The following is a 27155-nucleotide window of genomic DNA, read 5'->3' as shown; positions in this document are numbered from 1 at the left end:
CCCTGCTTGAGCAGGGAGGTTATACCAGATGACCTACTATAGTCCCTTCCAACCTTACCCATTCTGTGATTCTGTGTAACAACCATGCAAATGTAATAGGTAAGTCTTGAGAGTTGTAATAAAATCCTTAGATAAAACACAAACATGTTTTCCAGTTGGTAACTAATTAAAAAGAAATCAGTACAGGTTGCCTTAAAGTTCACTTTACTCAAACAATATTGAACATTTTATGTTCTGACAGCTACCTTGAGGAAAGAATGAGACCTGCAGATTGTGTAATACTCATTGTTTTCCTCAGAGCCTGTTTCAATATTATTTGTACTGATTAAAATGACAATTAGGTCACTGCAGAAATCCTACTGGACACTGCAATACACTGCCCTCAGAGAAAACTGACAGGAAAAATCCTGCACTGAAGTATTTCACTTGAACTCCCAGGTACCTTTGCAGAATTCTACACCCAGTGTCATTCTACCGTCGAAGAAGGCAAGATTCCTGGAGGACCTCAAAACCCTTGGAAAAAGTAGACACCGATAAACAGAGATAAAAGGGGAATGATGTTTTCTGAACATCATAAACATTCACAGAAGAGTATTTTCTTTAAAGGAAGTAATTCAGTAACTAGTTCTAGGAATGACAAATGAAACAATTCTCAGATGCTCACAAGCACTGCTATCACGGTGTAAGAATCACTCAGCAGCACAACCACTCTACTGCAGAATCACCATTCAACAACTGTATATACCAATGTTTTTCTTCTGCCACCATCTAATTAATTTAACTGAAACGTAATAAGCTTCATGAAATCAGTGCACATTCCCATTTCACAGAGGTAAGGACCATTACCAATGGAAATTACTTACTCTGGAGGAGGCATTTTAGATGGTTCCACATCTCGCAGAAACTCGCACTGAAGAGCCTGTTCAGCTGTGCAGCGTTTGCTGGGATCCAGAGCAAGCATATAATCGAATAAATCTAATGCAGCAGGTGGGATGCTACAAAAGTGCAAAATGGAGAAAAGGATTGCATTTTTAACTTTGTATCATACACTTCCATGCAAAATTTTAATAAATGCATCCCTTCCAAGATAATTGATCATTAACTCCTCAAATAACTTATATACTAACAAAATCCACTCACAACCTGAGCATGATATCAAAGAAGTAGAGATAAACTTCACCTTTTTACTACTTGTGCAAACATATAACATAAACAACACAAAGCAAAGAAAGCTTAATTGTTTAAATGTTGTCCTACATAAAAACAGCCCCAAATTTTTAAGCCTAGACTACATTACTTCATACTTTGGAATTTAACACCTAGGGATTTCTTCTTCCGATTGGTCCATGGACAATAATTTTATTGCTTTAAAGATATTAGTATGAACAGATGATGCATTTCTCCAGAAACCCAAAATACCTGAAGGAGGGGAACAAACCCTTTAAAACAACCTTACAGCTGTTTTCCATAACTTTCACTTGTGATATGTGTACAGAACTAGTCCAGTGGTAGTACTTTAGAACCATCCAGTTCAGATAACTCCTCTGTGTTGAATGATTTATAACCCAAAAGACTGTAATGTTAACCAGATCACATATACAGCTGTAGAGCCAGTTATACTAATAAAAAACAATCAAGATTTTTGGACAGGGGCAACAAGCAGGTGTACCAATCACGGAAAACAAATGTTTCCTTAGGTGAAAGCTGACAGGTGGCTGAAATTTTAGGGCCTTCTTTCGTCTTCTTGATGTTCCTATTAAATAAGGGTTAATACAAGCTCTGTGGGTATCATGGGAAGGACAAGAACCTAAAGCCATTTTTCTTTACACTTGATCTATGCTCATTCTCTGGAAAATATTGAAGTTCATAAAGTCTCCAGGAAAACTTAATGCTATTACAGTTGACTAAATTAATTCTTCATCCTTACAAAGCAAACTCTTCTCTCAGTTTTCGTCGATACTGCTTCTTTGGTTTCATTGTGTTGAAATAAGCTAATTTTATAACATCAGGCCACACTGCTGGACAAGGACTCCCGCAAATTCGGCTGTACCAAAAAGAAAAGAAAAAAGTGTATGAGATCCAACCCACAAGTGAGCACAGCTGTCATTTTATTCTTGCATGTACAGTGAAAACCAAAATAATTTTCAATTTTAATGCTCAGGTTATTTTTAGCTAAAATTTCTCTACTGTCAAATGCTCAACACATTAAATAATGGGGAACTGCCTACAAAGGGTAATCACCCCGCCCAAACTAAACCTACTGTTTCTGCCTCAGCCCAGCCCACACATCCTTCACTATGTTTGAAAAGTACTCTGGGTATTTGACTTGAACTGGATAACACACAGTTAGAATAATTTTTATGTCCTTAGCTCCCAACACCACTGACAATATACCAAATGGCTGAAAAACCCCCTTTTCACTGAGAATTTATTAAACACTGAACACACAAGGGGAAGGGAAAAAATCTCAGTAAGGCCTCAAGGCAGAAGCAAGATTTGACCACTAGAAAACATCTGTATTTTTTACTTCAGTCTATGAGTTTTATGTGTCAAGCCTCACCTATCTCCACAAATGGAGTTGCCCACAGTCTTATTTCTGCCACTCCATCCCCACTCACTTTATTCAACACTTCTAAGCAGAAGAACTAAGGAGGCATTTCCATATACTCAAGGCTTCAAACTCTGATGCAGGCAATCGAAAAAGGACATTTTGCAAATACATTTCCCTAGTTCAGCCCTCCTATTTACTAGATTTAAACTGTTAGTGTAAGAGAACTAATGATCTATTAGCCACGCCTCAAATGCTATGCAAACGAATCTGACTTTACACTGTTTGGGGTATGTAACTTTCAGGAGGGAAAAGAAAAATAACACATTTCTCTCTTCCTATGAGAATTTACTTCAGCTCTACCTTTGAAAATTAAAGTAAATGCATTGCAGCAACAAAGAGGAAAAATGCAGATGCTTCCAGCAGAAGGGAACTGCGAAGTTTTAGGTTTCTGTACCAGAGATACAACACAAAGAAAAAAAACCTCAAATGACTCATTGCAACATTCTTCAATGCCATCTAGTGCTCAAAAGCAAAATTTCTTCAACTTATGAGTTTAACTCTCCTTACACTGAAAATGATCACTGATATGCCCTGCAGCTCCTAAAAATTTGTCCAGGTTGGTTAATAACACTTTACACAGAAACATGCTACTGTTCAATCTGTTTTGAAAAACATCTCAATATATATCTTTGCAATATTTTTTATTAAGTTTATTTTTAAAATAATGTTGAACATTTACTGTTCAGGTTCTGTAAGTTCTGTAGAACTTTTCCCCTTGTTTCTAGGAAGAGGACCTCTCCCTGCTTATAAAGTCAATTATGATTTCAGAATCAAGCAATTTTTGCTTGCTGAATAAAGGGAAAGAAAAAAGATGCTCTGGTTCCACTGAATTAAATACCTATCATTCTATGATTTATTGAGAACAAGGAAAGGAACAGAATATTTAACTCCATCAAGTGTCTAGTGGTTTGTAAGGGAACAGAAATATTCCCACAAAAATAATAAAGCCCAGGTGCGTATGTGGTAGGCTTGAAACAAGAACTCAAGGCCAGCAGCATGCCAAGTACCCACTCCTCTCAAATCCCACTTGTCCTTATTATTGTCTGTGTTCTTAATTTGATTTGTTGCAAGGAAGTTGCAACATCATCTTAAAAAATAATGGGCATTTTGATTACTCTCTCTTTACAACTTCAGTAATAGGCAACTCAAGCCATTCTACAAAAAACCCTCTTATAATCAACTGTACATTGCTAAGAGCACAGAATACTCACAACAAAAAAAAAACCCCAAACCTTTCTCCGTGTTTGTGCAAAAGTCACTTGCTTTACACACCCCTCAGAACCTCTTAACATCTCACTCAGGGCAATAACTGAGTACTTGTGAATATTCACAGTGCATTATCTCTGATTTTAACACCAACAAAAGAAACCTGTCAGTTTACGAGGCACCTACTATGGGTCAGTGCTTGCAAGTTACCTTATGAGTTCCAGCTGTGCAAGTTCTTGATTTGCTTGAAATATAGGCTTTTTTGTAAAAAGTTCACCCAGGATGCAGCTGTAAAACAGTGTTGCATATTTCCATCATTATGGCTTTCAATACAGATTGATAGAAACATTTAAGATATATTTTTGGCTTGTTTTTGTCCTTGCTACACTTCTGTCCAAACTCTTACCCACAGCTCCAGACATCAATAGCTGGTGTGTATCTTTCTTCTCCAAGCAGAAGTTCAGGAGGCCGATACCATAACGTTATAACTTTGTTGGTATATGGTCGGCTGTTGGGGGGAGGAAAAAGAGAGAACTATCATTTTACTATGATCTCACCTCTGAAAAAGTGATACCTTAAGGACTCTGTGATGCTGTACAATCTTCCACTCTTAATTTTTGTCCTGCAAAGCGGCAACTGCACAAAAGCAAATGCAACTGTTTGACCAAGGCTATCAAAGGCTAGATTGAAGATATAAATAATAATCACACAGACATCTCGATGCTATGTGAATTCTGTACCTCAATTACTACTCAGAGAGCAATACTATATATTTACAGTACCAGTCATTTCAGGACCAGGACAACCTGCTTGGATAAAACCAATAATTTTCAGGCAAATATTGATTATTAGCATCCTGAATATAAGACCTCTTACAAGCATTTTAAAAAGAAGAAAAAAAAGTCACTTTTCTCTCTTTAAGTAGAGACACAAAGCTTTTTCTCAGACTACATCCTTCAACAATTTTGATTCCAAAGCCTGGAATGCTTCCAATATCTTCCTATATTTCACAACATCTTTAATCCTCTACAGCTCTAACCAGAAGTTCTGGTCACTGGGAATAATCCTTTCCACCCTCCCACTAAAGGAAGGATTTCCACTATCTGAGACACACATTTTTTATGTGTCCAGGCTGAGATACAGTATCAACAGTTCAGATTGGAAAGCAAAAAACAGATGTTCAATTTTAGGTTTTGTTTCAGCAAGGGTGTTTTAAAAGTGATCCCAGAATTCTTTCAGTTTTAATAATTCACTCTTACCAACACCAGGTAACTCCAAATAGAAAGCAGAGTAATATTAATTGTGGAGTATGAGTGACCATAGAATGAAGTCTAATAAGCTCTTATACTCAGTCGTACAGGTATCATTTCTGCAAAATCATCGAGTATTTTTTTCAATAACGAACTCCACAATTCATTTTAAAAATGCAGCATGTTTCTGGAAACAATCCTGTCATTTATCATATTTATCTCTGAAGTAAGCATTCCTCTATGAAATGTTTACATGGTATGGACTTTCTCTACAGATACACTGCTCATATATATTAGTTCATGATGCTCTTTATTTGAACAGATGTCTTCTCATGCAATCTGTCATATCTCCTACTCCAAACACGTTAAATCCACCAGAATAACGTTTAAAGGAGCACAACTACAACAACCAGTGGGAATTTATTTAAATTAAATTTTTATTTCCTGCCTGTTATGCTCCTACTAAATTCTGTACCCTTTTAAACAGTCTTAAATTCCAAACAACAGGAAACCAAATGCAAAATACATGAATTTAAAGCAGTAGCTATTATATACACTTGTTGGTATACATTAATTATGTCTGTTACTGCAGGTCAGAAACGACTTAGGAGGGAAATGAATGACAAAAGAATTGTCAAAAATCTACTAAGGAGATTCTAATTATCCTCCCAAGTTCAACTGGCAATTCTATTAGCTACCTTAATTACATTTTAATCTTGGTTTCATTTATGTGTAATGGCATAATATTGTTGTTTGATGCACAGTAAAACCTGTTATTTGCACTATAAAGACACTGAACTTTCAATCCTTAATGAACAGTGAGTTTTACAAGCAAAATATAAATTCATTTAAAAACAGATATTAAAAAAAAAAACAAACAAAACAAACAAAAAAAAAACCACCAAAACATGGCAAACCAGAGGAAAAAACCAAACCATTAGGTCAGTTTGGTGCACGTTAAAACAAGAAGGTAGGATAACAAACCATTTTATTATAAGTACATCCAAACCCAAAAAATAAAAATAATTAGGCAGCAGCTGCTTAAGATCTTACCCTGCTACTATACTCAACAGTTTTCATAACTGTACTTAAGCGCATTTTCCTGAAATAACAGCTCAGAATACAGTGAAACTAAGGCTATCAGGTTCATCAACAAGCCAAGAGCTCTGTGAGAAGACAATAAACCCATAAAGCTAATATTACTGATATTATTTCCCAAATTAGCATGCAGAGATCAAAGTAAGCTCAGGTATACAACCACCTCATGTACATACCGGTGCAGTGAACATTCAGCTTGAATTTTGAAAACTCAGTTCCACATGAGAAATACAACATTACAAAGTAAATACTGAAGTTCTTAATCATAAGAAACAACTGTGCACCTGTTTCCTGGAGTACGAGCATAATGAAGCCAAGAACAACAGAAGCACAAGTCACAAGAAGTTTCAGGATAACTTTTATTTAAACTTGTATCTCTGTTTCCAGCAGATTCAACAGCACTGACTGCCTAAGGAATACAATGAACCTTTTCAAAGTTAAGGTTACATCTTACAAAAAAGTAACGCTCATTGAATAGGAACAGTATATTATTTTGTGCCAGCAAAAAAATTTGCTTTCCCTAAATAAAATCTTCAGTATATCAACACAAAAAAAATATACTTTAGGTTTACAGGACCAGAAACCTAGGACTGTAACTCTTGATTTCCAGTCAATATATGGCCACTCTCTACAGTTATTTATCCAGAACACCTGGAAAAGCAATACACTTGCACAAAGAGACTTTTGTGATTTTATGCAGTGGAAGACAATGTGCACTTCTTTAAATTTCCTAAGCTATTACAGTACAATAAGTTTTCCTCTAAACAAAACAATCTTCTGGCTCTCATTAAAGAGTTATGCAAAAAGATTAAACTTATGAATTCTTTTTCACAGTATAATTGTATCTTACCTTTCTTCAGAGTTGTACAGCCGAGCAAGCCCAAAATCCGCGAGCTTTATCTGCCCTCTGGTGGAAAAAGCAAAGAATTATTTATGGTTAAACCTGTTGAGATTTTCTCCCCAAAATCAGGTGGCATTTAAGACTGAGACAGCTGCAACTGATCTTTACCAAACCACATTAACAAAGAAGCAATGCCTTGCAATCTGTGCATCTCTTCAGTAAACAAAAAACACTAACATACTTAATAGCAAAGACAAGTAAGCTAAATTAGGTATGCTTATCAAATGGCATTTACATCACTGGATGTTAGTAAAAATTTAGGTGCAGAATATCTGCAGAAAAAAAAAAAAACAGAGGGAGGAAACTGCTATTTTCTCATGCCTTACTGCTAGCATGAGCATTTGTGTAACAGTCACACTTCCTTCTGGGAAGCCATCAAAGTCCTGTTCTGCTCTTGTAGAGTATAAATACAGCCTTTAAATCAGGGTGACTGACCAGATAAGGGCTTCTATTTTTGCCAACAGCCAACTTGCTGAATGACACAACCCCTAACCCATTCCTGAGTTTTCCCATATACGAGGGGAAGAGTAGAAGATACAGAGCTCTTTCCTGGCAGTTCCCACAGCTAAAAGGCACTGCTCAGTGACCAGAAAACCCCTGTAGGATCTGGATGATTTAAACAGAAAGCTATCTGTGAGCTTCTCTAATCCATTCTAAATGAATGTTCGACTGTTATACGTGAGTTTGCTTTTCTATACTGATGAGCTTTAATATCTCCCATTACTTCCAAATACATGTTATTCTATCAAATTAGCGCAAGACTTGCTGAGATGCATAAGAATGAAAATTTTGTGGTAATAAAATATATGTTATAGTTTCCATCCGCTTTTCTCCTCTGATGTATACTCAGATTTGCTGTAACACTTGAAGAACCCCCATAAACAAAGAAATGCTCCCCTCAAATATACATCCTTACTCCTCAGAGAGGCTATTTGTGAAAGATAAATGTCTTTGCTCAAAAATTTGTTGAAGTTGCATATCTAAAAGATACATAATCCAAGTGTTAGGCTTCAGGCTGTAACTGGTAATGGAATTTTAGAAACACTGGCTTTAAAATTATTCAGATCAACTATCAAATTTTGTTTCTACCAGTGGAAAAACCTAAAGATGCTTAGAAAATATCCTCAGGGAAAAAAAAAACCAAAACTCTGTATCCTGGATTGGAAGGAGCACAGTACAATAACAAGCTCCTCCTTTACCATAATTCACTCTTCTCCGCTACCAGGTTACAGCTCAGCTTCTGAGTTCCCAAAGGTGCACAAACCCTGGAGATTAGCAGGCAATAAGATTCGGTGTGGGGGCACAGTGAGTGATGGGGAGGAACATGTACATCTGTTCAAAAGTCTGTATCATAATCTGGCAAGACTGCGATAGGATCCAGAGTTGAAAATAATCTAATGTTATTTCACTCTAAGGGAAAAAGGAGGGGAAAATGGAAAATTTAATTTGGAGAAAGCTGAGAGAAAACTAGGGTCCCTACCAAAAGAGATCCATTTTGCCCAGTATTTCATCTCTAACAGCAGCAGTAGATTTTTAGGGAGAACACATGAACACCACTCCCTTTAGGGCTCATCTTCCTTATACTTAACCACCACACACAATCATTGTACTGAAGATGCTAAAACAGGTATTCCTGTCCATTCTTATTACCAGGTGCTAATGATCCTATCTCTTGAATGTGTCTCATCTTTTTGAAATTCCTGACACTACCCAGAAAATCTCCTGTGACGACAAATTCCAGAAGCTGACTGAGTACCTGCCCTGTAACAATACTCTTTTTTGCTGTTATAAACCTTGTTTTTATAGTTGCTCCCCGGATTTAGTACTGCAGGTTTTGATGTACAACAGTTTGTAATAAAGTCGTCCACTACCTTCACACCAGCCTTTTATTTGCTGCTGCTGCACACCAAAAGCAGCAAGGTTACTAATATGATTTGTAATTACGAAGTGTTAAAGCTGTAAGAAACAAATCCTTCTCCCCATTTGATTGTAGTTACAACTGCAAGCCTGAGGAACGTTTGAACATGCCTGATCAAATAATTTTTAAAGCATTATCCTGACTGATGAAGATGAGGACCTCAGAATTATTTCACAAAGAACCAGCCACATTTCCATCTTGAAACGAGATGGCAAAAAGAATACATGTCAAACACTTCTGTCTTACAATTCTGTTTTAATATATTTGAACTCAGATAATTTCCCCCCAATACTCTGATTTAAAAGACTCAAGTTTTAATCCTGCTGTTTTAACACAGATAAATTTAACACATAATTGCAGAACCCAGTGTTAAGCAGAAACATTACCATATTAGTATTTTGCAATTGATTTTGAAGAAACTAGGAAATCTAAAAAAGTAAGTTTTGCTAATGACTCAAAACAGGTAAAGTCTGAAGATTAACAGAAGGACGTGAACATGTTAACAGACAATTTTTGTTACAGACTTAAGTAATATCCATACCTATTATTTAGAAGAATATTTGAACATTTGATATCTCTGTGCAAAAAGTTCTTCTTGTGGCAATAGGCCAAGCCCTCCATCAGCTGTCTCATAAAAGATTTAATATGATTTTCATTAAAATGAACCAAACCAGATTCTAGCAGTCCCATCAAGTCATGGTCCATATATTCAAATACCAGGTAAAATGCACCTAGAAAAAGAAAGGGAAAGGATACAAGAAACAGATATAAAAACTGATGTAACAGTAGTCTAAAGCATTGTTGTTACTTAGCTTTTAAAATCAGAAGTATTTTCATGCAATTGTTTACATTTTCTTCAGTATTTATAGCTGTACCTCATGTCCGATAATAGCAGTTAAATATAGTGCAGTAAAATGTTTTCATAAAACTGCTTTTCCATGTAAACAATTGTACTAGTCTAATGTTTGTGAAAACAAATATAATGCTACCATATGATGCTTTAATCTAGATGGACATGTGCCCTCCCTATGCTCTCAGTCTCCATATATTTATTGAAGAAAACCTGTGTTAATATTCCCTATATAAAGCTTGGGGAGAAATACAGAAACAAAATATGTACAAGCATTATTAATTCATCTGTTGTGATTCAGAGACTGATTTTTAAAAAATATTTCTGTGTAATTGGGTCAGAAATAAGCCTGCCCTTCTCAGACTAAAGATACCCCTAAGACAGGACAAAATGAGAAAGCAGAACTAAGCTATCAGTAACAGCACCTCTGCAAAGACGGAGTTCATATTTCAAGTTGCCACATACATACATTAAGCACAAGAGAATCTGGTCTTATCTCACATCAGCACGTGTAATTCCACAAATAAGCTATTAAAGCTGAGGCTCTTGGATACATGTAACTCTTATACTCTTAGTAACTTTGATACTCTTAAAGAGGAAAAGTGCTGACTGCTTCAGAAGCAGCAACAACCAATCTCCAGCACAACCACTCCCAATACAATCTACATTTTTGTACTTTGTTCCTTCCCTTATAAACTCTGGGACAGAGAGGACAGTGAAGCCCCTGCAGAGCACTGGTGGTAGTGGAAGAAACCACAGTCAAGAGGGTCTGTCTACCTTGCATTTTGAAAAATCTCCTCTCAAAGCCACTACTTCAAATAGCTTCTGCCCAACAAGAACTCATTACAGGTTCCTGCTCCTAAATAAGAAGTTTCAACTCAGAAACTCGTGGAAGTCTTGGAGCAATAACGAGAAGTCAGCTTGACAGAACACACAGTCACATTCTAAAGAACTGACTCGTTTTCTTGTACAGTAGCTAAAAACAGAAGAAAGAATGCTAAGTCCATCTGCTATTTAACAAGCAGGAAAAAGATTACTCATACAGTAAGTGTTAAACTTTTAATAAAGATCAGCAAAGATCAGCTAAACCACAGGACACTGCATAAGACACTCCAGAGTTCACTGTTTTTAATTTAGGTGCCTGTCCTGCTGTATGTTATACAGAGGAAGCAAAATACTCATCATAAAATACCATAAAATACCCCCGTACAGAGGAGGTGAATCAAGCAGGTACAACAAAACCCCATCACTTCAAAGAAGAGAAGGAAGTACAAAGAGCCACGAATAACCAAAACTCTGCTGTGTTACTAACTGCATAACTGAGTTCACCAATGCAGTTCACCAGTCCAGCATGGAAAAGCACAGAGGCACCTAATCTTGGTCTTTTCAAACAAGATGGCAATCTGCTGTTAGCTCTACTTCAATGACAACTGCTGAAGTATGAACCATGACGTATTTTAAAATGCCTTGCAACAAACACCTGATATTAATGTTGCAGTTGTCACAATAACCTAGATATGCAATTCAGAGGATGTCAGCTCAACAAAACTGAATACCAGTGAATCTTGGTTATCTTCTTGCTCTGGAATACAAGGGAAAGCTAATTCTGTCATGGCAGCTGGCTGCATGTGTGTACATGACGAGGAGAGAGACTGACTGCAGACCTGTTTAGTGAGAACAGCTGAACAGAGTCCTCTTGTTTATATGCAAAGTAGGCTCCACGACTTGAGTAATTTCCTGCTCCGTCAGTAGCTCCCAGGAATTTTTCACTGCTATTTATAACCAGCAATCACAACTGGTACCCTCATACAAGAGGGAAAGCTGACAACAATGGAGACAACTCATAAATAAAGCAGAGTAGTACCTGGGAGATGACATCTGATTATTTATATTCTCTGCAACTCTCATTAAGAAACATACACTAGAACAGTAAAAATGCTAAATGTTCTTTCCATATAAAATCAAGAGGAAATTCACAGATCCATTACACTTGTGCATTACTACTTATTTCCTACCCACATGCTAGACAATGTTAGAATTCATTTTAAAAAGGAAAACTTAGAGCTGAATCTTTTTCATTCGCAATGAGAAACTATTAGTCTACTAACTTCTGCAATCTAACCGTTAAAACCTGGTTAATAGTATTACTCAAACTATATTTGAAAGTGACTGTAGCTGCAAAAAAGTTATCAAGCAAAATGAAATGAATCTCCCATTAGTTCATTCCTAGGCAAACACGGTCCCCTTTTCTGACGGAGATCTACAGTTTCTGTCAATAAAATAGTTACGTTATTCCATCTGATAATTTCAAATCTCCATTGCTTTTCATCAGATTGGGGGATCTGATCCTTTTTAATAGGGAAAGAAGCTATAGTTATTCAGGAAGAAGAAACAGTCCTTGAACACTTCACAAGTGAACTGTGCACAGGCAGAAGCGCACTTACTACAACTCAGTCTGAGTTCAAGTTTACAGCATACTTTAGTTCTATCAAAACAAATGCCACATAAATATCCATTTCTCAAAAAAGGGAAACATAACAGTAAAACCAATGGTTTGTTCCTTTATTAAGGGAAGACATCTGATAACCTGGAAGTTTCACTTTAAAATGACCTTTTGTTTCATGCTAGCTTTGCCCAGTGTCCTCATTTCTGGAAGCAGTGTCATAAAAATATGAAGCTCTCTTAACAGTAAGGTGCATGCAATTCTAAATGAACCAAGCATTATTTATTTGACTTTAAAGCTCTTCATCTTACTGCTGTTATGTTATAAAGACCTGCACTTCCCAATAAGTAAGTACCTGTGGGGTGGGAGGAAGCCTAGAGTCCATTTCCATACACAAGTGCTAACCCAGGTAGTGTGTGTGTGTGGGGGGTGTCTTGAGTGCCCCACTTCCTTTGCTAATACCATGTAGTTCATCTCCTTTCCTCCATCTACTGAGATAAGAAACCCTGATGTCACTACATGTTGATGGAGCAGCAGCTGGAACAGCTGAACAGTAGTAATACTGCCTACTTCTAAATATGGGATAAGAGAGAGCAGCTGAATCTCTTAGGGAGGTACACAATTAATAAAGGAGACTCACATGGATGGAAATAATCTTCACCTTACTCCTTTTGTTTGCACTTAGAAAAAGTCATCTTTCTGACCATTTTGTCAGTTAAGATTGATGGGGTTCATCTACCAATTTAGAATAATTAAAGGATTAACACATTGCCTCCTCTTGGTCATACATTTCAAGTCACCGAGCTCCAACAGCAGCAATTTCTTAACACAAAATGAGTGGGGTAAAGTGGCATAAAGCTATGCATACAAAATAGGTAAAGCAATGAAACATGGCACTAATGATCTGTAATTCTTTCCTGAGAGGCCCAAAAAACCTACCAAAACATACTTTGAATTTTTGTGACACAGACAGGCTCTGGATTTTTTTGGATTGTCATCAAATCACACAGATCCAACAAAACAGGACATTAAGCCATGCACTTGCTCCCAAAGACACAAATGCTTCACACGGGGCAGGGGGAGGGAGAAGGTGCAGCAGGGGAGAATGATCCAAAAGCCTCTGTAGATGACAGCTTTTAAGCAAATATTTTCCCAATGTAATTCATAGGGAAGGTGTTTGATATTTCTCAAAATATCTGATTAGATACACCTCAGAGGAACCAGGAGACCAGACGTGCCTTATTATATGCAAATTTTAATTCAATTCTAGTATAAATGCTTAACAATTGTATTGAAGTGCAGAAAGGCTTTAAAACAAACTCAGGATCCCTGCCTCATTCAGTGCATGGTATGTACAATGCTGAGTTGTTGCACAGATTTTCAACATTTGTTCTGTACTCACTGTTCAGAATGGGGCTTTATTGGATTTTCATTTTGCTAATAAAGCCTCCTCAGCTTCTTCTACACAACACAGTTTTCCCCCTTGATTGATTAAATACAATTGGATTATAGTTACTCTTCTATTCCCTTAACATTTCTCTTTCAGTACTCATGATACGTTATATTGTAAGAGTTTTAAACAGGATTTTATCGAACACAGCTTGAAAACCAAAGAAAAAACTCCATTAATTCTTTGGAGTTTCTTACATTTGAATTTTATAAAGTCCCTTAAATAGACATTTATCTTGTCTTTCTACTGATGTTTTATTAATCTATTTTATGATTGGCAAAACACCAAATATAGGCATAGCCACTGAATTAATCACCTGAAAAGAAACCATTGATGCTGCACTATTTTTTTAAATGTATTTTCACCCAATATTAAGTTTCTATTTAATGATAATGTTATTCTTGTTATTCTCCCCTTGGAAAGTTTAATTGCATAGTCCTCTTGAAACAAATCCAACCCAAGCTCCACGTAGGTCCTGAAATAGGTACACAGAAACCTGGGATTAAATACTGTCCTTGTTTCATCATATACTACAGGGAAATAAGAAACCAAACAAAAAAACCCCACACCTTTAAGCAGAAGAACAGAAATATTTGATTAATCATCAGGGATTTTTCTCATTTTGCCATAGATCAAGTTGAAAAGCCACACAATCAGGTCTGCACTCATTCCAGACCAGAGTCCAGTACAGCACACACAAATGGGTAGCACCACTCAAGCAATCACACTATTCCTGATAACTTACCTTGTAGCATGAAAACTATTTGACTAAGACATTTCTATCAGCTATTTCAGGAGCAGCAAGTCACACTGGAGATCATTAGAGGTTTCTGAAATTCTGCTCAGTTTGGTTTTACTCAGCTTCCTAGGAAACTCTGACAAAGCTAGCTTGATGTAAGTAAAGAAGCCCTATAGAGAAGCACTCTCTGATGACTACAGGATTGCTGTCACAGACTCCTTCCAAACTGTAAGCTGTCAGACCAAGTACTCCTTGACAGCTGTGAGAAAGCAACCTGCTAGTCATATGACAATGTACTACAGTCTGTGTCCTCATGTGCTACAGTACTATCAAGATAAATATCAACTTCATGCCTAGAAAGTTTGCTAATTTGTACTGCAAATCAATTCAAAATTTAACCTACAGAAACATACACACAATCCAAACAGGTAATTCACACTTATACAAAAAAAACCAACCCCCAAAAAAACCAAAAACACCACCACCACAACAACAAAGAAACAAGCCACAATGTTAACCAGATCTGTTATTACTGGTCTCCATGCAAAGTTTTACATCCTTCCTTTACATCAGGTTAGCAAAAATGCCTATTCCAGTCAAAAGGATGAAGGGAGGTCAGTCAGCACACCTACTGTGTTTACATTCACAGCAAGAAAAGCTAAGTCGGGCACTTTCCGTTTGTTTAATAAAAAGAGATCATGGCAATCTCATTGCAAGTACTCAACAGTTGAGCTAACAGCTTCCAGCTGATAAAGAGGCAACTGGTAACTGAAGGACCATCTCAAGCACCCAAAGAAAAAAAAGATGCGGAAGTCATCTAAGTGACAGACAAACCAGAGCGGACAAACGCACAAAATAAGAAGGGCGGTTTTTTCCAATGATTCACTTTATATCAAATAAAGTGACTCAACTAACTTAAATCATGAGGTGTATAGATTTGAATACATCTAGGAAATAGCTTTTTGTTTTCAACTTCTGTTTTCTTCAATTACTGTTGCAAGAGAATGTGACACAGAGTTTCTCAGACAAAACAAAGAAAACCACCATCCAAACTCTGCTCCAAAAGGACGTGAACTGAAGTTCATAAATGTGAACTCCAAATAATTTGAACTACCATGGAGCAAACAAAAAGCAAAAGTGAAGCAAAATTTAGGTGCCAGCAGACTTGGCTCGAAGTTCCAACAATGTCAGACTACTGCTACTATTGTTGAAGACATCCACAATTGTTCCAGTACTATCTCACTAGAAGAAAATTCAACAAAAACAACCAGTTCGGGAATTTAGGAAAATACTGAATGCAAACTACAGCTCATCAGTGCTATCACCCTGAGAGAAGCAAAAAAAATCTGTGGAACATATTGTTGGGTCAGCTGTACACACAAGACTGAATACAAACTACGAGTTGTGTTCCCATCCCTAAGCTTGCGTGTTCACCTATCTCCCTCTGAATGATAGGAAGGGGAGAAAAGCCCACACAACAAATATATAAAGTGGATATTCAGTGTCACCCCACCCAACATACACATTTTATTTGTCAGGATTGTGCCTCAGGATCAAGATGTTACATTACCAATTAGTAATCGGTAATGCCGTGCTCCAACTTTATCATCAAGCCTATCTCATGCATGATGAACACTGCAAAGTTAAAAACTACCGATCTGCAGTATAGACTACTATAAGACCCACTCAGCTGTGCCCAACCTAGACAAACAGCTGTCCTGCCTGATGTGCTGTATTTCCACTGATGGAAATACACTTAGAACATTTGTAACATGCTGCTCCAATGTGCTATGTTTCCTTTCTTAATGGTTGGTCTAGAAAGAATAAAACTAGAAAATACTATCTATCAAAGCCATTCTTGTCTTTAAATTTATACCCAAGCCAGCCAAGACAAAAGACAGATATACTTTCCTCCATTTTCTTTGAAAGTAAAATGCTTTGAGACAGATATTCACTTTTACATGGGAGACAGGTAATCCTCTCTCTTCCAAACTTTTGAATATGTCACTTAAAAACACGTAACCCAGCTCCAAGTATCACAACAAAGCCATGGCTTACAGTCCGATGTTACTATCTGAAAAAGCATCCTTAAATCAAGTACTGTATAAAGCAGGTCCAACACTTACATTATATACATTACTAAATTTGCTGCATTTTTACTGAGATCCAAACAAAAATCCCCACACTGCCTTAAGTGAATAAGTAGATGAGTAATATGTCAGGATATGACAGACAGCCTTAGACACAATATTAACTTTACTCATACTAACTAGAGAAATGTGTTAGCAAACATGTTCTCATTCCCTACTCTCACAAACGGGATATCAGCAGGGTTTTCCAGGTTATATTTCAAAACTAAGGTAAACATATAACAGATATTAAGCAGAAGCATATTCATCAGATGAGCAAAACACTTTGCTTCTACTGTAAGCTCTGCCTGTCTAAAATATCACTACCACTTTTCTAATGGTTCCTTGTTGAGCAGCCCACTTTTACATTTGCAACACTTTACTGTGAAAATTATCAAACTTCCTCCCACTTGCACGGGTTCCCTGCACAGACTACAATTTGGCCACAACTCAGCTATAAATCCCCATCTCACAATGAACTACTCATTAGAGAAATACAGAATACAGTGCCTGAAAAAGCCCCACAACTTCCATCTTTTCACAGACGAGACGGAACACCAGTCTCATTATCCTTCTAATGCTTTCAAAAAACTATCAGGACTTAATCAACTGTCAGAAATAAATTCTACTCTAGCATCTCCAGAGAAGCCCCTGTCCTTGCAAATATTCAGAAAATGTAATTGTTTTAATAGGCTGTTTAAATAAGAATGAGAAATTAAATTGAAATTATTATCAAAAATACAGACGGACAAAAAACTCCACATTTGAAATTAATGAGACACACAGTTTGAAGGACAGCAAAAAAATCTACAATTCAATTCTAAACATGGCACCAAACAGAAAGGGAGAAAATTAATTAATGAGTCATTAAGTTTTAAGTCAAGGCTCAGTGTGGTCTCATTAGCCAAGTAGGTTAGACCTAATTAAAACTTAGTACAAGATTCACATACAAAGCCTGAACTGGCTGTTGCAGACTGTCAGTATTTAGTGTAAGTGCTGACCACTGATCCCACACAATTCTAGAAAAATTCTCTTGATAGACGCTTACTACTTTTAAACAAACCAAAAAAAGCATGTTAGTGCTGTATACCCTTCAAGGTATTATACTCCTTAAAGATGCTAGGAAAAAAATCCAAACTAATTCCTGCTTAATTTTGACATCCACTTTGTGACTCATCACAACATCACTGGTGCTTCTGCTGGCTATGCAGCATACACAGCATCTTCTACCTGCACTGGTGATGGGCTTCCTGTGTACAAACTCAGGGAGAGAGAGAGAAGGGAAGAAAGCACAGGTACCACATTACAAACACCATCCTCAGCTGAACTAGGTAACAAATTGCCCTCAGGACACTTAAAATACCCTGGAAATGTTTATAAGACTTGGACTTGAGAGGCAACAGCCTCCAGTGGCAAAATAACCAGCAACCAAAATTACCCAGCAACAACACTGAATGATTTTAATTGTTTGCTTGATTCTCTAAGTTAAGGAGGTTGCAGCAACAAAACAGACTTAAAACTGAAGGAACCAAAGGAGTAGAAGTCTGCATGCCTTCTGTTTGGGGAAAAACACTAGCACTATACAAGGCTTGCATTTCATTCTTTTAATTTATTCTTCTAACCCTTAAGACACATGCCCAACCATAAAAAAAGTAACTGAAGCACAATTCAAACAAAAACAAGGCCTAGAATGAAAAATATCTCTTCAGCATTGAGCCTACGATACTCTAAACGATACGAGAAAATACTACAAAAATTAAAAGGTCAGAAAAGCTCACAATGAAGAGTTTCCTGTTATTGATGGCCTCCATAACCCATGGGTGTCAAGGAGATAAACATCTATCTGTTCCCCTCCAGCAAAACCAGAATCAGGTAGTACATTTTTTATACCACAAAATATTTGCAGAAAATGTTTCTATGAGCAAAAGGCATAGGTGATTTAAATAAATGACTTCTATTTGTATTTAAATCAAAAATAAAATCCCTTGTCAAGCATCACGATTTGGAAACGTACCTTTTAGTGAAGTTTAACTTCAAATCCAGCATAGCAGACTATAATACTAAGAACAGGTCCAGAAAGAGCTACCCCTCTGCTAGTGTGCATACCTTTGTCCTTCTTGAAGTCCAAAGCATCTTCCTTATCTGTCACTATTTCCTTCATGTTGATAATGCTTTGGTGATTAAGCTGTCGAAGAATCTTAATCTCTCGAATAGCTGTAATTGGAAACCCTTCCTTTTCATTATCCAGACGTACTTTCTTTAGTGCCACCATTTCCCCTATGAGAAAATTTAAATAGAAACCATTAAGATCAATCAAACCACAGGATTTTAGTATTAGATTTGTTTGTTTGTTAGTAAAACCCTTCCCATTTGTTACTATTTTTGAATGGACTACAAAGTCAACATTCTGATGCTTGCACCAAACATTATGCTGAACAGAAATCAGCATCACATCATGAAGCAAAATTACCAATGAGTTTTCAGCTACTCACTGTAAGGCCTATCTTCTTCCTCCTGCATACCTCACTCACCTGTCCCGATATTCCATACCATGCCTACCAATCAAGAGTCATTATCAACAGTAGCTTTGGAGACAGAGGTCTGTGACTGCTCTGGGTTTCTTCATACTACATCTCCACAGGTCAGAATGTATGTATCTAGCCAGAAATACTACACAGTTCAAGACATGAGGTAGAAGACTAAATTCATCAGAATACTTTCTACAAGCAGAAAGGTCACTGCCATATTTACAGTGAGGAGAAATTTCCCATATTATTTTACTGCAGGGTGGGCTGGATAAAACTGGATTCTGCAAGTGACAGGAGTATGATCTACTCCTGATGGGGGGATATCTAAAGACTATATTCTAGCTCAAGCATTTTGTTCTTGGAATTTTATTGACAGCACAGACATCTTTGTTAGCTCCAAAAACTACTTATCCTACAGCAATTTATGTGATACTTTTGGAAGAGATCACATTTCAGCATGACACAACATCCACTTGCCTTAATGCCACTCTTTGCAGAGGATTTGAATCCAAAGCTAACAGAAAGTTTGCTCTATCTGTATGGGCCATTCAATACAGAGAGCAGCAACTTCTACTGGAAGTTAAGAAATGACTACCACACACAAATAATCTGAAGTTTACCCAAGAGCCAATATGGTTATGGCAGAATTAAAAAGTGAAATGTGCAAACAGAATCTCAGGAGAGCAGGAAGAACTAACAATGATTTGCAATGGTTCTCAAGGTGAAAATCTGTGACAGTTCAACTTTAGTTCTCACATTTGCAAACTGAGACAAGCATAGGTAAAGAATGAAGAAGGAATTATAATTACACTGCTTATTCTTCTGGAGATCAGAAAGAAGGAAGGAACTGAGGCTGGTGTGTGGTCCTATGTGATTCAGCTACTGCTGAAGTAGAAAATTATCCAGCATTCAAAGCATGTGCAAATAAGCCAGGAGGGCAAGCAGCAACAGAAAGAACTACTAAATGAACATAAAATGATCCAGCAACATACAGCATATATGAAGAATTTGGATGCAATTTCTATTTAGAAGTAGTGACAATATTCTTGTGGATCATAGTGGTGACTGCTCATTTCAGTTGAACAAGAAATTCAAAAATAATGATACTGTTGTAAAGTCAGTTATACTGCAAGGAAAATACCCAATATGCAACTCTTCAGGGCTGTATTGCACAGAAGCAGATTCTCTTCTTACTCTCAGCTAGTGACTATTGGAGTACAAAGGACAACAATGACTAAATCTCCTGCATAGCTTCTTTCCCTCTCACATCCCTTTACAAACTTCATTACTGTCTGCCCATCCATCTAGGGTGCCATACAGTTTCCCCAGAAACCAGTCTCCACTAGTTCAATCCTGCACACAGCATCAAAACTCAAGAAATAAGAATCAGAATTTAAGGCTACTCAGTTTGCCTTCAGCCGCAGCTCTACAGATAAGTGATTTTCCAATGCAGCAAATGATTTCTCATTTAAACAAATGCTAGATTTAAAACTGAACAAACACATCAGCAACTAAAAACTTTCCAAACATTAGAGGGCAGAATACCACAAATTTTACTCAATATAAAATGAAAACTAAAACGAAACCATCCCATTCACTTAAAATTACAGGATTATATTTACTTTTTTGAACTTACCTGTATCTTTATCCCTGGCTTTGTAAACTTGGCCATAAGTGCCTTCACCAATAATACCAATGATATCAAATTTATCCACACACCGCTTTCCCCAGTCTATTTCTTTCTCTTTCGTTTCACCATGTCGTGGTCCACATATTCTAGAAAGTAACAAACATTTAAGAATATAGCCTTATTCTTATTCTAAGAATATCTAGAGGTTGTCTTAACTTCGAAGAATCCTCAATGCTAACTATTTCAAATACTACTAGTTAACTGTCTTACTACCATTAAGTGGCAATAAACCACACAGTTTGAGTCAAGCCTCCCTAATATTAAAAAAGGTCATTAAAAAGCATAATTCTATTGACAAGAATATATTTTAAAGAAACTATTATCATTTCTACTTGCTTGATAGGCTTAAAAAGTCTAATAAACATACTTTGGTCTTCTCTTGCTGTGTAACTGAACTGCTGGTTTCTTTTCTTCAGGACTTTTGGGTACCTCAGCTCCCCCAGGCAACTCAGGCGGAAGTGGCAAGTCTGCGAGCAGATGGCGAAGTTTCTTCTCTGTTTCTTTAACTGACTTCACAGAAATATTCTCTCGCAAACTATTAAAAAAACACAGTTTTGCTAATAAGTTCAAAACAGCAGAATATTAATATGCATAAAGGAAAATGTATTAGAATTAATTTTTTTAAAGAATACACTCCAGACTATCAATGGACCAACATTTGAAATCTCTGCTCTTAGAATTTGCAGGATTTGGATAACAGGCTCACAAACAGCTCTCTGGAAGATGCACAGGTAACTACCACAGTTCTACAGACATGTAAAATCAGATCTTTCTGGTGAAAGCTGAGGTCAGATGACACAGGAAGCCTTACCAGGCCAGACTTCTGCCACACAAGCTTCTTTCCAAGCTTATGGCCTAGACTATTAAGAATATTTAGAGCCCAGGTGCTGCTAGACATCAAGTGTAGTGGTAAAATCTGTACTCTGATTGACTTCTCATATAAAAGAGAAGATCATGCTAATCCAATTGTCTGTGAAGTTGGTCTCCACAGATAATGAGCTTCGTGGTTACAGTAACACTGCAGGGCATTACCAGACTATCCACACCACCTCATTTACAGATTCTAACCTCATACATCTGCTGAAAACATCCCAGATTTAACACCTTTGTAGTGATAAGCATGCAAATCAAGTGGAAAAATGTCAGATGAAAAAAAATTACTTGATGTTTTTATGCCATTACTGATATCTTACCAATTGACAACAGATACTGTCAATCTCTGTCTAGAGAAAAATCCCCAAACACGTGTACAGCAATGTATTATTTCAGGAATTACTAAACACAATGATCTTAGAGAGATGCTCTTCCTATTCTAATGGGGAAAGTCTGAAAACATCATACTTGCTGCAGAATTTTTTTTAAGCATGTGGTTCCATTTAACCAGAACTTCCTTTAGTTTAGCAAAATTTGTGCAATACTGCATACCCAGCAATTTTAAAGCTAGGACCACCTCTAACCTTCACATAATTACATAATTGTTTCTCCCCTAGAGGACTCTCTCATTGTATTCACTCTTGAAATTTCAAAGTCTGTCACCATATCAAGAAAACTGAGTCATGCTTTGAGGGGACATTTCCCAAGACAGCCACACTTGCCAAATCACACTATTCTAATGTCAGCATCCTTCTATGTGAAGGTTTTTCTAAGCAACTTCCTATCTGCTTAGTTTCACAGATAAAGCAGTATCCTTCTGTATCCTTTTGTAAATGGAAGGATTTTGCCAACTCCCACCATGGAGAACGCATGTATTTTTTCTTATTTTAATTGCAATTAGCAATTTTTATACGGTCAAATAAAGCATTCCAGTGTTTTGCACGTGTCTGTGCTACCCTATGAAAACAGAACACTAATGTCTTTTACCACTTCTCAAGCTGTCACTGCCCAATTTTAAAGAACCATCAGAAAAAAGCATATACTGCCTTTACCACAAATGGTTAACATGCTATAAAGAATAAACCACATTAGAATAGTGCATGCAGTTATCATGGTAATGAAAAACTCTTGGTTTTGAAGCTCATATATTTGTATTTCTCTCACAATTTTGCCCCCAAAATTTCAATATGAGTGAAATTATAACATATGAAGGGTTCTGAAGCAGAGTTTTAAAGTGGTATATGAAAACAAAGGCAGCCAAGAGCAGTCTTTTTTTTCAGGTCTGTAAATCACACATCACTGACAACCAGGGCAATTTTCCCTTTCAGCTAACTTACACAGTGGAATAGCATCAAGCTTGCTTTGTTGGCACAGTCTCCCCACAGTAACTATGAGCCCAAGGTAAATACCTTTGTCCTCCTCCACTCTTAAGAACATCCATCTTTTTCCTTTGATGGCTTCAGCTTTATCATGACTTGTAATTACAACTATTCTGATCTGAAGTTTATAACATCCTATAGGCAAAACTAAGCAAAGCATAAAAGACATTTTATTACTTGTCATTAATCTTTCTAATGCAGCTGTTTGCAAGCATTAGGGTTGGTTGTTTTTTTTGAAAGAGTGAACTCAGTGCTGAAAGAGCCACAACTTAATTGTAGCTCAACTCCTCTGTACAGTTTAGATAAACTTAAACAGGCATTACATTAAAAAATAATAATCAGAAACAATTAGCCAGCTTCAATATGAAATTTCATTTCATATTATTGCAATTAATACTGCAATGCCAGTTATATTTAGTTAAACTAGTTAGGCTAGTTTTTAGTTAAAAGAGTGAATCTTGCTCACAGTGTCAGGAATCTCATTTACCTAGACAGGATGGCTCTTACACACATTTAAATGCAATCGTACATTCGCCACACAGGTATTCCATTTGCTACAGTGCTGAAGGGCAAGAAACAAGATTGGTTTTAGTAGTAAAAGAGGAATGTATCTAATACTGTTAGGCTGCATTTATTTCCCAAGGTCTCCTATGCACCTTAATGCCTAATACAGCATTAAACTACTAGCAAACACAAGAGAAACATTTACACTTCTAGCTAAACATTTTTGGTTTACTTGTGAGACGGCAATTTCTTGCGAACATGAGAAGCATGTAACACCATGACTAAAAGCACAAGTAACTTTTCTTATCACCAAACCAAAAGAAAAATAGTAATTTACAGCCTAACAGCATAATTTTCCAATGCAAATCACAGCACATACTCTCTTGGACTATGAACAGACTCAATACAGTCAAAACCCATATGATACTTGGAAGACAGAAATTAATTTCTTCACTACAGGCCATTTTTTACACTTCAAAAGTTGACACAAATGATAAGCCATGAACCTCGCTTCCATTGTGCACACTGTATTATAATACTACTGAACTATGACATAAATTACACTAAAATAATGCACAGCTATAAAACAATTGTCTTTCAAAGGAAAAAGTAATCTTTACCCCAAACTCCAGCTAAATAAAGAATTTTCACATATTGCTGCTGAATTCAACTTTTCCCCAGAAGTTTATGTTCACACAAACCTTGAAATCTTGAATCCTTGAATGCATTCTTACATTAGTCCCAAAGGTATTATATAGCAGCAATTTTAAATCACCTCTTCAGTACACTTTTTATTGAAAGATTCCTCTGACACAAAATCCTTCTCTTTTCAAGAACCAGTTCATTGCAGTCTACAAATTCCTCATGAGGGAAAGAGAAGGGGCAGGCACTGATCTCTTCTCAGTGGCAGGATCAAAGGGAATGGCCTGAAGTTGTGTCAGGGAAGGTTTAAGTTGGATATTTGAAAAGGGTTCTTCACCCAGCACTGGACCAGGCTCTCCAGGCAGTGGTCACAGCATCAAACCTGACAGAGTTCAAGAAGCATTTGGACAATACTCTCAGGCACATGGTGTGACTCTTGGAGATGGTCCTGTGCAGGGCCCAGAGTTGGACTCAACGACCCTTGTGGGGCCCTTTACTCAGCATATTCTGTGACTCTGTGATTATTTTTAAGATCAAATTCCTAACTAATAATCACCTGCTAAACAACTGAAGAGCAAAACCAAAGCACATAATGCACCAACCTGATCCAGCAAATAGGTTTGTATTTATTTTGCAAAGGAAGTAACAACAATATCAACAACAACAAAGAACATACAATAATAACAACAATGAAAAGGAACAGACAACCCCAAAAGCAAATCTCTGTCACAACTCACCTATCACTTTCTTTGTCTTCAGGCAGCGTGGGAGGCAAAGGCAAGGGTGGCAGCGTGGAGGTTGGAAGTGCAACAATTCGATCCTTTTCCTTGGCTACTACACTTGGTGCACTCTGTTTGCTTTTCTCTCTTACAGTGACCAGTGGCTGTTTTACAACAGTTAATTTATTCTCTTTTACTGCTGCAGGCTTCTGTTTAGTAACTTTGTCTGCAATTAAATTATTTTCCCCTTTTGTTTCAGGAAGTGAGACCTTTGCTTTTGCCTTGTCGTTTTTCAGAGTCGCACTGCTGGTTGGAGAAGGCGTATGCTCAGTTTTGATCTTCTTCAGATCCTTTACGTTGTTCACTTGAGGTGCACTTACAGCAGTGTCAGTGCTTCCCTTAGTAGGTGTTGACGTATTGGAAGCTTTTGCACTGGCTTTGGCTGCCTCAGCAGCTCTTGCTTTTTTGTTTTTGTTCAGCTCAGCAGCCAGGCTGCTCTTCAGAGTCAATGTACTAGGAGAAATACTTGAATGACGACTTCTGGATCTAGACAACCTGTGTCTGCTACGAGACCTCGAGTGCCTTGATGAATATGGACTTCTGCTTCGAGATTTTGCTGATCTCCTGTTCCAAGAAAGTAAAAATTAATCCAGTTAAAATTAAGTCTAGCTGCTTTCCCAGCATATCTACTTTTTTGACAAACTACATTTTTTAAACCAACTATTATCACCATGCTGTAGAATAAACCGAAGTCTACAAAATAGAAAAGACCGTGCATTAGAAAAATAAAAAAATTATAGTTAATCAATGAAAATTCTACACCTAAACAGGTTGTTAGAAAAGATTACAACTTTCTTTAGATGTAGTTTCTCCCGTTACAAAACTGAAATACAAAAATACCTATATAAGGATAGAAATGTTCTTTTTTCCTCACTACGTAGAGATATTTTTCTCCTTTAAGAAAATCTCATCCTATACAACTTGTACAAACACCTTTAGTATACACAGTATTTGAGAAAAATTCAGTTGACTACATAATCAGAGTTCAATTAATTGAAATTAATTTTTTAACAGTGGAAGAGAAATCTAAACTCAATGCTGAACCAGTAATTGTAGGAACTTAATTTTCACTTTCATGTCATTAAAAATAAGATAATCAAAAAAAAAAAAAAAGAGTACTAAGGGCTACAATATAACCAACTAAAAGACAGCAAAAAATCTTAGCTTTCCTTTTTTGAAATCTAATTGTGCACTTTAAAAACAAAAGCAAACAGAAGTCCCCCCAAAAAAACACAAGTACCTAATACTTGTTTACAGCTACTGATAAGCAAACCTAATCCACAAGTGAGCCTATGTTATAACAACATCTGAATGCAGAAACTAATAGAAAGAAAAAATATTTAAACCATCTACAAAATCATATCAAGAAAACAACCTAGAATGAGGGCAGGTGTGTGTGCAGGGGGGCAATCTTAACAGTTAGAAAAGTAAACTTTTAATGTACAAAAATATCATTTCATATTAATGACTTTTTCATTCAAAATTTCAAAATATTCCTAATTTGCCTAGTAGTAGTTTTGAATTAGTTCTTCATTTAAACGTAAAGGGAAAAAAATTAATTGAGGTGAAAGGCATGGAACAAGTAAAGTAGCCTAATCCACTGCTACTACACAGAAATATTATGAAATAAATGAAATTAAATGTAGGAGGTTTGATCCATTTTACCATATCAAGTATGGAAGGATATTAATCAGATTTACAAGTATTTTTTTGATAAAAGTTTGATGGAGATCTGTTTTGCTAAGCAATTGTAGGGCAGAAAAAAGTATAATCAGGATTAAAAAAAACAATATTCATCAAGTGGACAAATAAAAAAGTATCAAGCAATAGCAAAAATAAGACTTCCTGGAAAGAGAAGAATTTCAGAGTTCAAAAGATAGCACCAGTGTATGGAGGCTGCCAAAACAAAAATAAACAAAAATCCCAGACCAAACCAAGAAACAAACAAACAAACAAAAACCAATAAACAAACAAAGAGGAAGCCAACTACAGTCCTTATGATCAGAACTATCCACCCCATACACAATTTAATTTTAGTGACAAATTAATTCAGTTGTAATTATCAAAACACGAAGTTACATCCCAATGCTTCAACTGAACAAATACTTAATCTGGTACAATAATTCTATTCCGTGTGCAATATTTACTAATTTCCAAACTTACAC

General features: G+C 36.6%; 1 protein-coding gene across 6 annotated transcripts in view; it reads right to left on the bottom strand.

Moving 5' to 3' along the window:
• Nucleotides 1-27155, bottom strand: part of CDK13 (cyclin dependent kinase 13) — a 47943-nt gene that overhangs the window by 10625 nt on the left and 10163 nt on the right. For all 6 annotated transcript variants that reach the window (XM_050330219.1, XM_050330227.1, XM_050330215.1 and 3 more), the window contains exons 2-11: nt 24949-25554; nt 21181-21348; nt 20760-20899; nt 18702-18872; nt 9526-9715; nt 7016-7072; nt 4224-4325; nt 4028-4105; nt 1928-2044; nt 864-995 (exon numbers count right to left, since the gene is read on the bottom strand). In XM_050330219.1, the coding sequence (XP_050186176.1) occupies nt 864-995; nt 1928-2044; nt 4028-4105; nt 4224-4325; nt 7016-7072; nt 9526-9715; nt 18702-18872; nt 20760-20899; nt 21181-21348; nt 24949-25554 (1761 nt within the window). The remainder of the gene's footprint in view (nt 1-863; nt 996-1927; nt 2045-4027; nt 4106-4223; nt 4326-7015; nt 7073-9525; nt 9716-18701; nt 18873-20759; nt 20900-21180; nt 21349-24948; nt 25555-27155) is intronic.

Source organism: Myiozetetes cayanensis, unplaced genomic scaffold (assembly GCF_022539395.1).
Source record: "Myiozetetes cayanensis isolate MyiCay16 unplaced genomic scaffold, myiCay2020 scf1, whole genome shotgun sequence".
Lineage (NCBI taxonomy): Eukaryota > Metazoa > Chordata > Aves > Passeriformes > Tyrannidae > Myiozetetes > Myiozetetes cayanensis.
This window is presented reverse-complemented; position numbering and strand designations above follow the sequence as displayed.